Genomic DNA, 14,064 nt, shown 5'->3' with positions numbered 1-14,064 from the left:
AAAACAAAAGCCAGGGAGTAGTTGTGGTTCAAGCAGCTGAGCACCTGCTTCCCACATGGGAGGTCCCAAGTTCGGTACCTGGTGCCTCCTAAAAACAAACAAAAAACAAGCAAACAACAACGAAAAAAACCAACTCAGGGGAGCTGATGTGGTTCGGTGGTTGAGTGCCAGCTTCCCACATAAGAGGTCTCGGGCTTATTCCTTGGTAACATAAAAAAAAATTTTTTTTTAATCTAAACTTCCCTAAAGAGGTTATTTGTTAAATTAAATAATGATATATAATTTTGATGAAATATTGTATAGGAAGTGAGAATTAAATATTAGATTGATGAATCTTTACTGATACAGGAAAATGTTCATAATATATGACTAAATGAGCAAAATAGGTTTTAAAAAAGCATACACCACAGTATAATATTATATATATATATCAGTTTACTATTTCTACTTAGGTTTACTTTTTTGCTTCTCACATAATAAACGAGAAACGCAAATGGAAGAAGGTGGAGTACAACTCAAGCAACTGCATACCCCCAATTCTTTAAATGTTGCATTCCATCAGCTCCTGGGCCAAAAATATCAACAAAGTAAAGAAAGACTCTAAATAGGGAGTTTAAAACAAAGGTCCTTTGCATTAATCTTCTCAAAGCTGACCAGCAACTAGTTAGCTCACATTTGCCTGATACTCCAAATTTAAACCAAATGACTCATTCTAAACTTACAGCAATGACCAAATTACCATAATTTGCTTTAAAATTACAGACTACCAAAAATGAGACTATTCTCCGTATTTGTACCAGAGAGAAAATAAAAGGGAGAGAGAGAGACTAAGTCCAGGTGAAATGATTAAGCAATTATAAAGCTTACCTGAAATAGCCTGGTAAAAATATCAAATTCAAAAACTGAAATGTAATCATTACAAGTTAAATCAATTGTTGATTTTAGAGCCATTGCTTCCAAACCAGAGCTAATCTGATGTACTTCATGAAGGCACTGTCTGAATACTTTCCATGGAACAATAGTTCTGCACAAGAAAAAAAAAAATGAAAGAGTAATTTAATCAAGTATCATTTAAGGCAAACCTATTGAACCAGCACAATGCAATCACAAAATTTGTAATATAATTACATTTGTATTAAAAGACAAATAGTTGAGGATATTGTTCATAACTAAGAACATATGTATTAGTTCTGTTAACTGGATTATTTTCCATTTGCTAAGAATATGATAAAAATCTATATCAATTTTTCTCTCAAAACAGTACTTAGCTATCAAGGTATCTCCAGAAATACATCTGAAAAAAGATATTAGGTTAAAGTCCTATGTGTCATAACCTTTTCATTTGTTTATGCAAGCTGAGTTATTTACTCTGAATCAAGGTTAAATTCTCCCCCTCCATTTTCTTAAACTAGTTACAAAATGATGGGTCCATATAATGCTAGAAAGTCTTTATCACACAAAATAGTATAGCAACTATTTCAAGAAAGTTAAGGTGGAAAGTCATCAAGACATTTCTGCCACCATCCCAATTTTTCCAGAGAGATGAAAGGCACATGTTACTTAACCTTTCCTTTCAATGTAGCTATTAATGCAAAGGGAAATTTTATTGTTTAAACCAATCATACTGGCTATATTTTGGGATTTTATGTACCCAACATGTATTAAATTTATTAAATATTACATGTCAAAATTTTGTACAGCAAAATCATTTACATGGTTCAAATATTAGAACACAGAATATCCAGGGAAAAGTGTCTCTCCCAAACTACCCTGACAATTTTCCAACATTCACCTTCCTTCCCCCAGGAAAACAGGTAAATAACACCCACTATTCTTTTTTTTTTTTTCACTAACATTCCTCCCTTTTGGAAAGTAAACTACCTATTCCTGAATAGGTAGACATTTTTAATTTAGTTTTCTTAAAAGCACAGCATAAGGGCTATAGACAACCTCTTTTAAGACTACAAATACTTAAATCTTAGGTTTTTCTTTACCAGTGACTCCTGACAAACAAAAGACCAGACAGACAACCTGGCCCCCTCCTAAGCAAATCCTCCCATTGAAGCGACACTGTAAATGTACAACTTTCATATTCATTCAATAATTATCTATTGCAGTGATTGTGGAACATGTTTAGTATGTATCTAAATTACCTGGAGTGCTTGTTAACACAGAGAATGCTAAGCCCTAACTCCACATATTCTGATTCAGTAGGAATGGGTTGAGGCTTGAGAATTCACCTGTCTAAATAAAGTTCCCAAGTGCTACTGCTGTTCTGGGGAGAACCACTGGTCTACTGCATCTATAACTGCTAGGGCAGGGTACTGTGGGGAAATATAATTGTGGAAATTAAAGACAATGTCTCTCTTCTTGAAGAATACACTCTTTGAAGGAGAAATTAGACTTGTAATATTTAAGAATACAAGGGTGGGGAAAAATAAGGAAGTGCTACCTGATGGAACACACAGCAAGGGCTGGAGGAATTGGAGGTAAGTAGTGGTCTAAGGGAAGTGGAATAAATGGATGATGAGACTGGCTTACAATGCTATGATACATTTATCAGAAATTATAGTTTTGATGTACCATTAAAAGGAAAAAATATGAAACTTAATAACTGAAAAGGTTTTTTTCTATTATGAAAAAAAAAAAACAGGAAACCACAGAGAACTAAAGAGAAACACCACATCAGATGCCATTTAGAAGAAACACGTCAGATTCTGATTAAGGTTAACAAATTGCTGCTGTTAAAAAAAAAAATCACAAGGAAAAAATTTAACAATATTAGAATGCTATTGATTTATTATGGAGTGCAAATATGCAATTATGCCCTGCTTCATTACAGTTACCACAAAAGTAGTATGGTTAGAAGGACATTTTTCTTTTCCAAATTAAAGTTTCATATACTCAACACTCAAAAGGGACATCATACGTCATCATATTCAAAGTAAAGAAAAAAGAATTAACTGAAGACCTACTGATTTAAGAATGGTATGTTTTATTTTTTGTATGGAAAAGTTAAGAAAAATTTGTTTTGTGTATGAAGTTTATAAAGTAAGTATTTTGAGACATGGCAAGTATGTTTGCTAACCTTAAAAAAGTTTTTCCTCATCTAGTATTTACAGTGCCTGAAAACCCCAAGTCCTTTGAGTACCCAATGATTTCCCACATAGATATGCAGACTTGTAAAATTTTAGTCTAACATGCCACTCCAGAACAACCATTTACAAAGGGACAAGTATTTCCACAGTGTTTATATAAATGAAACACTGTCACATATCATTTGTGATTAAAACTAAAGTCTAAACAGACATTCACTGTGATCATGACTAAAGGTAGTAATAGGGATTAAGAAGAAAGGACATTATTTGGTTAACTTACCATATACAAAATCTTGTGTAACGGATAACCCTGCTTTGATCAACTAAGCAAACACCCAACAAGGGAAAGGGAGTGTGGGTGTGAGGGTGACGTGGTGGAGGTTGATTTCATGAGTACAAAACAAAAATACAGTAAAATGACTTCTTAAGAAAACAAAAACATTGTTATAAAATGGTTGCACTAAGGACCTGAACTTTCCAAGGAGGACTGCAGGTTGCTATTACATTCTTTCCTGAGGAGTTTGGGGCACAGAGGGGAACGAGAGTAGATAAATTTTCACACCATGATTAAACCACACCAACAAGACAGAGGGGTGGTTTCTACTAGCCCCTCCCACAGATAGAGAAAATATTAATGGCAAATTATTTTATAAATACATAGTAACTTTGGTGTGCTGGCAGAAATCCGGGAAAAGAAAAAGGTCAAAGGAAAGGAGAAGAAAAAGAAAAGGAATAGAACATATTATAAAAGGGTCAAATGAGTTTCAAGCCTCTCACCATTCCACAAATTTTATTCTGTTTTACTCACCACTTAAAATTATAAGCCCTTCTATACTGCAAGTAGAATTAACTTTAAAACACACTGGAAATCAAAAGTAACTGTCAATTCACAAAGAATGGAATACAAGACAAACAGGTGGCCAGGTCCTTCTAATTAAATTATTTCACTATCTGCAGACTTCCAATCAGAATAAGAGATGCCATTTATTGATTACTTGCAATTTGTTAATTGTCAAGTACTTTACATGTATTTTCTGAATTTGTTGCATTAACATCATGAGGTAAATAAATATATTTATCCTCATGATACAGATAAGGAAACTGGGGCTTAAAGAGATTAGGTGATTTGTCCAGCAAGGACCTTCTATGTGACAGGCACTGTGTGAGGTTAGGAACAGAAATATAAAAGAGATCCCATCCAAAAGAGACCACCAACGAATAAGTGTAAAGACTTTTAAATAAATAATGCTGGGCAAATGTGCTATGGCTATCATACAAAAAGATGTATATGCCATGGAAACCCCACGGGATGGAACTCCTTGAGCACACAGATGGTACCTTCTTCATTTTTGCCCAAGACAGATTAAGTATAAAACCAAAATGTGTTATAATTAAATTAAGCTGTGCCTAGAGAAGGCAAAAGAGTATTTTTGAAAGGAAGAGTGTAGAGATTTGACTATGCTTCCAATCCTAATATGCAGAAATCTTTTGATGACTTCTCAAAAATAAAATTAGAGTTTTGTTCATATAAATTTATGAGATAGGAACTTAATAGAAGAACACATTATAATTCTGTTACTAGATAGTATCATTGGTTCAAGTCAGTCACCCTAAAAACAAAATTAACTATCTGTTTAAGTCTTGAAAAGTAGTGTCCTTCCAGGGAAAACACAATCAGTCTGATGCATGGAACAACACTGACAAGGGTGTCAGCAGGTCAGGAACTGACAAATCAATAGTCCAGGCTTGTCTCCTCTTCGATAAAAGTAGAAGAGTGTATTAGATGTCCAAATTTGAAAATCCTGTATTTTAAAGACAAAAGTAAATGGAATGGAAGGTAGAAAACGCTGTTAAATTTAAAAAGTAAAACATTTCCATGAAACCACTAGTACCTAAAAGGTTATATGCTTTAATTTTAACTGATGTGAAAAAGGAGAAACATTCCATATAACAAAGGTATGGATATAAACGAAGCTTAGGGTGTTTGGAAACAGGAGCTTTCATATACTTCTGATAAGAGAGAATTTACACAGCATTTCTAGAAAGCAGTTTGGCAGCAAGTTTCAAAAGCCTACATATTTTGACCCAGAAAATCTTCGTCGAGGGATTCCTTCTAAAGAAATCACATCAAGAAAATAATTACACAACAGTGCAATTCATCCACGAGTTCCTTCAAAGTAGAATTGTTTATAATGCTATAATATATTTAAAAAAATTAAAAACAAATTAAAATTTTTAAAAATTAAAAACATGACCAATAATTTTCATAGGATAATCTGAAGTATATAAATACATCGGAATATTTACAGCAATCAGAAAGTATGGAGGAAAACATTTATTGTTCCTGAAGTGTGTCCATACTATATTTTTAAACGGGAATCACATTTTTAACACTGCATGTCCTTTATGACCCAAGATGTAAACACAATTTTTTCTTTCTTTCTTTCTTTTTTTTTTGCATACCTTCCCCAGCCCTCCATAACCACTTCTTATGTTAAGTGGTTCTTAGTCTTTGGCTAAGATCAAGTGTAGTATCTGTTCTTATCAATTTAACATAAATTTTAACTGATAACTGTATTGCAGTGATTTTTATTTCACTTTCTGGGTTTATCTTTCTATATTTCTAATATGCTCTACTGGATTAAAGGAATAAAAGACATACTAAAAGCTGTTTTAAAATACATTGTTCACATATAGAAAGATTCAACTAAAAACATAAATTAGAAGAGCATTTGCATATGATATGTTGTGTATGCAGGAAATGCAAAAGAATTTATTTATAGATTAAACTGAGAAATAAGAAAATTCAACAGGATTGCTGGATATAGGCCAAAATACAAACATTAGATGTATTTCTATACATGAACAATACACAATTAGAAACTTCACAAATACTGACCTTTACAATAGAATATGAAAATTATCAAATAAATACAAATAAAGCTAACAAATGATGTACAAGGCCATAATAAAGACACAAGCACATAGATACAAAATCAAATACATAAGAGATATAAAAGGGTATACCACTTAAATGAATTGGCAGATGCAATATTATAAAGATGTCAATTTTCCTCAAATTGATTTACAGATTAAATATAACCCTAGCCCAAAATCCCAATAATTATGAATCAATACATCGAAACATTTTAAGTATCACATCTTAAGTTTCCATATGTTTCAAGCTTTTCAGTGACTAAAAAGGAGTATAAGAATTTCTGAGAATTTGAATATAAATATTTTAAAAATTCTATTTCAATGAATTAGGGCAAAACTGATCAGCTGACTAGAAATGAAGGGATATGAAAATTAATCTATATACTAAGTAGTACACCTTGCACAGGAGCACTTTTTAAATGACACTTTATAAGCACCATTTTTGGAAGTTTTAGGACAGGCTTAATATTCAGGGTTATTCAGGAAATGTTAATGGTCTCAGCAAATGGCATTAATATATTTTTTTCCTCACTTAGCAGAAAAGGAAAAAAAATCTTAATTACTTCCCAAGATGGGGAGGTAAAATAAGTAGCCAAAATTAAGATACAGGATTAGTCCTTAGGAGATAGGCTCACAATTTTATCACTGTACATTTCAGAAGCTTCGCAGTAAGGAAATATATTCTCAGACTCTTAACTCTTCAGTGTTGCTGGCTTAACTGACAACAATATTGCAAAGTGACCAGACATAATGATCTACCTACTTAGTGCACAAGATAATCTAAAGCACAGCAAAAATACAAACATATCTAGTCACTGCACACCAAAAACTCAAAACATCAACTCAGCCCACAGAAAAAAACCACACACCTACTCAGGGTAAAGCAAAAGCATAACAGATAACTTAGTGCACACTAAACCCCAACACACCTACTCAGCCCACCCCAAAAACCCCCAAGACACGAAGCTTACTTTATTATCCTTGGTAATAAAAGAAACTTGCCGAATTTTAAAAAGAGAAAAAATTAAGTTACAAATGCCTTGTTGTTACTACATCAAATGAAAACTGTCTATGTCTTTATCTAGTTTGACCTCTCAGTACCATTATCTGATTCACCTCCCTTCCTTTAATCCCTGCCTTCCATCAGCTTCTATAACATCACCGTCTCCCAGGTTATTTCTTCATTTTTCTGATGATGCTGCCACTTCCTTATATTTCCTCTGTGCATACATCATTGATCAGAATCCTTTAAGGTCCTCTTCATTCTCAGTTCACCTTCCCCGTGGTTTGAATCAACTAGTCCCTTGGTTTCACATTTATTTCAGAGATTATAAACTCAAATACCTGGGGACTAGGCAGGTAATATAAATAAATCAAGTGGTCCAGGTTAGGATTATGACACACTGGATTCACATTCCTCCAGGAAGGTTCTGGGTAAAAGTGGCTTTGCATATAAATTATCCAGTGACATAATTAAGCATCCTCATCAGCCTGACAGTTGCATTTATCACTGTAAATTAATAAATTAATTATTCAGGAATAGAGGTGAGTTTGCAAGCTCAGTTAGTTTGCACTGATGCTCCAAACATGCCTTCATTTGGAGCATGCCAGAAAATCTGATTTTAATGATGAGACCCAGAACCTAAATTACGGTGATTTCACTGAAATAAATATCACTTTGTGAGGGACTCAGGGTGAAGAAAAAGGAGAAGGATAAAGAAACTAAAAAACAAAAGGAAAAGAAAAAATATGAACATTTTTTGTGTCACCTTGAAGTTGCTGTTTATCTTTCTTTGAACTATAGCAGCCACCATACACAATTCAGTCACTACTCACATTATTCTTCACTGCATAGACTGCTAAGCTTCTTTTTTTGCTTGTTTACAGGTTTCTTTTCAATGCTGCTTAATTGGTCATATGTTCTTTTTTTTTTTTTTTAAGACAAGTTGTGAGCTTACAAAACAATTGTGCATAACATACAGGATTCCCATACCTCACCCCACCACCAAAACCTTGTATTGTTATAGAACATTTGTTTCAAATGATGAAAGAGCATCATCAAAATATTACTGCTAACTACAGCCCATAGTTTACATTTGCTGTATAATTTTCAAAAACAAGCCTATTATTAACACCATGTATTAGTATTATACATTTGTTACAGTTCATTAGAGAATATTCTCATATTTATACTGTTAACTTCAGTCCATTATTCACCACATATATACATATATATACATTTATACCATATATATCTATCTATTAACTCTCATGCAACCTCAGGGATCCTATGACCACTCCAATAAATAATTAACTGTTTGGACATTCCTTAGGCACTTTTTAATGGTTCAGAACCGATTTTAAATATTTATCATCTTTGTATTGTCTTCTTCAACTTGAATACATGCTGCTGACAGATAGAAAACTGTAATATGGCATATTTTTTTGTATCTAGGATCTTGTTACAATGAGTTGAACACAATTAAGTCTGCAATAAATATGTTAATCTTTATTTTCCCTGTTGATAAAAAGATACTTTCTTTTTTAAAAAGGATAGGAGTTGGCTAAATAGTAATAATAATTACTATATTTGAGTTCTATTTCAGTTTTTCCCTTTCTTTCTAAATTTTCTACCGCCACAGTTTCTTTCAAAAACTCTTCATTTCCACCTACTCTTTCTATTATATATAATTAAATTTCCTTTTCTTTGACTGGAGGGAAAACTGACCTATCTAATAACACTAGAAAAACATATATCTCACCCGCAGAAAAAGGTAGAGAAACCATTGTCCCTTCTTTCTTATTAAAAGCGAAAAGAAAATACAGGAAACCAAAGAAGGTCCATACCACTTCCCCAGGAAATCAAAGGTAGCAGAAATGAACTGAACTATAAAAAGACCTTTTTTTTTATCATGGTAAGGAGGACAATTTATCTTCTACCCTGCCTTTGTATAGGAATACACACAATTTAGAAAACTTTTTTTTCTGAATGGGGGGGTTGTAAACTTTTAGATTACTTGGGACTATGGATCATCCATCATACAGAATATAATCTTTCCCATAGAATTAATAACTAATAATACTCATGGGATTTCAAAGGAAATTTAAGGGTTTAAATTAGCTAATTACTTTATAACACATACTGTTTACTATGTGTCAGACACTGTTTGAAGTGCTTTACAGGTAGGTTTTAGCTCCTTTAACCTTTACAGCAACTCTCTATGGTAGGTGTTATTATCAATCACCTTTTATAGATGAGGAAGTTGATACATGGACAAATTAGATGGCCTGCCTTAAGTCACACAGCTAGTCAGTGTTGCAGACAGAACTGAATACAGCCAATTTGGCTCCAGAGGTTGTGTACTTAACCACTAGGCAGGCTGCCCCCAATCAAGAAATGAAGCAAGTAAGCATGTTCTGTCTATCCTAAAAATACAAATGTTCACTCACATTCCTCTACTCCACAAAACTCATTTGAATTAAATTAACAAGACTTCCTTATCAATATATGAAACACTGTGCTGAGCTACTTTAGGAAATACAAAGACAAACAAGCCTGATTTCATGGAGCTTATAGTCAAAGGGGAAATGAGAGAAGTACAGAAATAAATTTAATAAAACAATATAAATAATAACAGCCTAAAATAAGCAAGGGCTTAGAGGATTTTAAGAAATCTAGGTATAACAATAAGGGGGGAAATGATAAGTGTTGCCGCCTTTCTCCGCCCCTCCTCCCCTTCCATCCCCCGCCACCCTTCCCGCCAGTCCCGCCCATATTACCAACCTACAATCTGCCCTCTTCCCCAGTAACTGCTTACGGCGTATGACCAGAGGTCTGCCCCCCCAGTTTTAGCCAATCTGCAGCCACCCCTCCGCCCTGCTCTCCCCTTCATACTCCACCCCCTTCCCTGCCTATATAACCAAGTGTACTTCCGCAATAAAGCAGACCTGTTCTTGCGCTCAAGTGATCTCCGTGGTTTTTCCCCAACCGCGCGTCCCCCACGCCTGGAGAACCGGTGCTCCCTCTTGGAGCACCCCCCGCCGGCAGGAGCAAGCCCCCCCAACTCTTGGGCCTGAGCGAGGTCGAGACCCTCACGCTCAGCTACAGAAAAGGGAGATAAACTTTGGGGAATTAGTAAGGATTTGTATGTCAGAGACTATAAAAATCTTCAAATGGAAGGAACAATTTGAACAAAGTTATATAAATCTTTGATTGTTGCTATGTGAGAAGAAAGCCAAAATAATCCAACTTGACTGAAGAACAGAACATAAGTTAACGAAAAAAGGGCTTAAATGCTATAAAAATATGTCCATGTACTCACACATTCAACCAATTTACTGAGTCTATTATACAGTACCTAAAGGGCTCATTCAACAACCTCTTAGAGATTTTTTAAAAGATTATAATGAAAATGGAGCTAGCATATATGAAAGCATTGAGCACAGAATTTGACACGTAATGATTCTAAGACATATATTTGTTTTTACTAATTTTTGGATAAAAAGCATTAAGGAGCTTCCTTATCAAGCAGGGAAGACCCACACAGTAAACAAAATGTGGCTGACAAAAATACAAAGGAACACAAAGAATGGAATAATTAAAACTGAATGTGCGTGATGGCATGTATTAGTGAGAAAGCCTAAAAAAGGGACTTATGAACTGAACTTGAAAAAGGGAGCCAAAATTCTGGGAAGGTAAAGAGAAAGAAGAGGTAAAAGGGGCATTCCAGGGAGTAGGAACTAAAGGAATTAATTTAAAAAAAAAATCAATTTGTAGATAAAGAAGTCACTGCAAGATTTGAGCAGATAGTAAACATCATTCATCCACCTACTCATCCATCCACCTACTCATACAGTCTGTAGCATGTGTTAGTGCTCACACAATCCGGGAAATGTGCCAGGCTCTGAGAAACAAATATAAGACAAGGGAACTTTCTAGTGTATTGGAAAACGCAAACATGTCAGCAGCTCATGATCTAGTATGAAAGACTTAAGCACAGGTACCTAGCAGCATATAGTAGGGATATCCGCCTTAGATTAGGGTAGTCAAGGAAAACTTACTAAGTGGCAACACTGGGTGGGGCATGGGTAACTGCCAAGAAGTGGTTGCAATATAGGGAAACAAAGACACTGAGGTGTGGGGAAAAAAGCACATATGGGAATATGGGTGGAGTATTGAGTAATTTATTTGTTTCTTTGAGGAATTGAACACAAAGAAATGAAGCTAGAAAAAACGTTTCTAAAACTTGCAATCTTAACAGGGTTTTAGACTTTAATATGGAATCAATAAAGATTCATGGAAGCACTTCAAGGTAAAAGACTAGCATGATTACCTCTGCTTTTTAGAAAGCTCACTGGCCTCACTAAGAAGACTATCTGGATAGGGTAGTACTGATGCTAGAAGACCAGCCAGAAAGCAAGAATCCAGGGGCAAAGCAAAGAGAACGCAAATTAAAATAAGAATGGGGAGTAGAGGATGTATAAGAAAATTTAGGAGTTAGAATCTATGTGCTTGTTAAATTATGATATGGTTGAAAGCTCATGTTTAAATCTCCTCAATGTCAAGAAGGGTTGAGCATTAGGAGCCTGAGTAGTGCTATGTGACTTGCCTAAAAAAATGACTGTCACCCAGACCCCAATCACACTGAAGTTTTTGTTAAATTGACAGTAATACACCTTTAAGATCTGTACTCAAAGTTTCTGGATTATAAACTACTATTTTAAAACACGGAGATTCAGTGATATTGGACTCATTTTACAAAATTTACCCAGACACATTTACTCAATACTGTCACATCTCTTTTCCTTCATCTTCTTTCTACTATTTCCTAGTCAACAGATTAAGAACACAAAGGCAGGACAATTTAATACTTAAAATATTAAATTAATTTTCATTAAAGTCTGACAAATACAGAACTTCTCAACCAGTCTGCCATGATAGACTATTTGTTTTCCATCCTTTCAGACCTCAGGAAAGAGCCTCTTGGCCCCTGGGCAAAGAGGTGGGCCCTGCCATGAATTCAGAAAAATTGGGAAGCACTAAAAGAGGCATTAGGCATCCAACACTTAAAAGCCCTTTCCATTGGCTGCCTATTTTTATGAAGTCTGATACCTAAAATTGCCTTTAGGAATTTTTCAAAGTCCTTTTAACAATAGCTTGCTCCCAAATTTAGTGCCATCTTAATATTCTGTTCTTGTTGATTCTGTTCCTTTGTAAAGAAAGTCTCAACAATACTTCCTTGAGCTAAAAGCTGCTTTATAAAAACCATAGTTGGTTTGGCTGTTTTTAGAACCAACCACTCTATGGTTCTCTTTTTAGAAACAATGTTTTTTCAAAAAAATTTTTTGAAGGAGGTGCAGAGGAATGAACCCTAGACTAGTACATAGGAAGCAGATGCTTAACCACTGAGTTATACCTGCTCCCTTTCTTTCAATTTAATAAAGGCACTAGCTAGCTCAAATGAAGGCATTCTCGCATGGCCTTATTGTGTGCGAGATAAACGACAGGAATATTTCAGTATGAGAATTAACTTATGAGAAAATACAAACTATATTAAAGAATAATTAAAATAAAGAATTCAACCATTTGAAAGGCCATCTGGTCGCTCAACCAATAAAATATTGTGGAACCACTAGGTTAAAACCCAAGGAGAACATAACGTGATTTCTCCAATTGGTCTAATAAAGGAATTATTAGATTTGATGGCTGTAGATATATTTATACATTCTAGAAAGGGTTGAAAGAAAAATTAAGCAGCTTTCTCAAGTTTGAAAAGAGCACACAAAGTAAAAGATTTGGGACTTAGGGAGAGTATTTAATTGGTATTTTAAGAATGCTCATTTGATTTAGTAGTGATTTCAGTCATGTAGCAGTTGAACAGAAATTTCAGACCTTTGATGACTACAGTTATAAATAAAGGGAAATAAAGATGTCTCAAAAGCACAATTTTCTGTGGCTTGAGGTGCCAGCAAAACAAACGCCTCTCAATAAATGTGTGAGCAATCTTTCCACCTTTCCATCTTTTACTGACCTTATGACAAATAGACAGATTTTTTTTTTTAACTCACCAGAATTTTCAGTTTCAAAGAGAAATACCACTGACAATTTGACCTATAGATTTTCTTAAGTTTATTTTGAAGGTTACCAACTGGTTATACCAGGCACACAAGTGTGAATATATGAACAGTAACTGCAGGGAATCTTCTCAGTTCTTACTCCCAGAATTGGGCAAACCCTTTGTTTTCTTTCATTCGCAAATATTTAATTAGTATATTCTAATTCACATGAGGAAGAAGCCTTTCACTTTTAATTACTCATCTGTGAATGGACAGAAAAAGGTAGATATTTGGAATGCAGAATGATCATGTTAATAACAATAATGGCAATTCCTCCTTTAATGCCTAAAATTAATTATGAATATATTTTAGTGCAAGAAATGGGAAATCAGCCAAATGAGCCAAAATTGCATAGCTAATAAAATGTGCACTGTTCTACTTAAGCTATGTCCATATATTCTAATCATGATGGTAGCTTTGGATGAAAATACTACTACATTAAAAGAAAAGAAAGACCAATAATACAGTTAATTCATCAGCTGTCACAACACTAAAATTACCAAAACTACATTCCAATATTTCATACAGCAAATTTCAATTAAGAGATAAAGATAGACCTTAAGATGCAGGATTAAAACAATACTCTGTGTAAGCACTCATTCTTCCACGTATACTCAAGGGTGTTCTGAGGGTGCTCTCAGGTCAAAGGCAGTCCTTAAAAGGTCACTGAGGAAAGCGTTTGCCTCCTGATGCTTAGTTCTTGATGATCTTAGTGAGAGATTCCTGACAATAACTTTGAAAAACCTATTTAGCCTGACTTCAGGCATTCAGTTCTTATAATTTACCAAAATCAAATGAGTTTGCATCTGGATAGAAAATACTCAAAGAAAAAACATCTTAACGTGGTGTACCATGCATTATTTGTGATAATATTATCCTCATTTCTATATCTTGTCCACACATGTATACTTTC

The 14,064-nt window shown here is 34.4% G+C and overlaps 1 protein-coding gene and 1 pseudogene across 10 annotated transcripts in view; one reads left to right on the top strand and one right to left on the bottom strand.

The window, feature by feature from the left end:
* CBLB (Cbl proto-oncogene B) overlaps nucleotides 1-14,064 on the bottom strand; it is a 189,005-nt gene that overhangs the window by 88,338 nt on the left and 86,603 nt on the right. For all 10 annotated transcript variants that reach the window (XM_004460195.5, XM_004460196.4, XM_023589318.2 and 7 more), the window contains exon 5: nucleotides 868-1,024. In XM_004460195.5, coding sequence (XP_004460252.1) covers nucleotides 868-1,024 — 157 coding nt within the window. The remainder of the gene's footprint in view (nucleotides 1-867; nucleotides 1,025-14,064) is intronic.
* LOC111764561 (U2 spliceosomal RNA) lies at nucleotides 5,596-5,714 on the top strand (annotated as a pseudogene).

The sequence above is a fragment of the Dasypus novemcinctus genome, chromosome 4 (genome assembly GCF_030445035.2).
Source record: "Dasypus novemcinctus isolate mDasNov1 chromosome 4, mDasNov1.1.hap2, whole genome shotgun sequence".
In the NCBI taxonomy this organism is placed as follows: Eukaryota; Metazoa; Chordata; class Mammalia; order Cingulata; family Dasypodidae; genus Dasypus; species Dasypus novemcinctus.
This window is presented reverse-complemented; position numbering and strand designations above follow the sequence as displayed.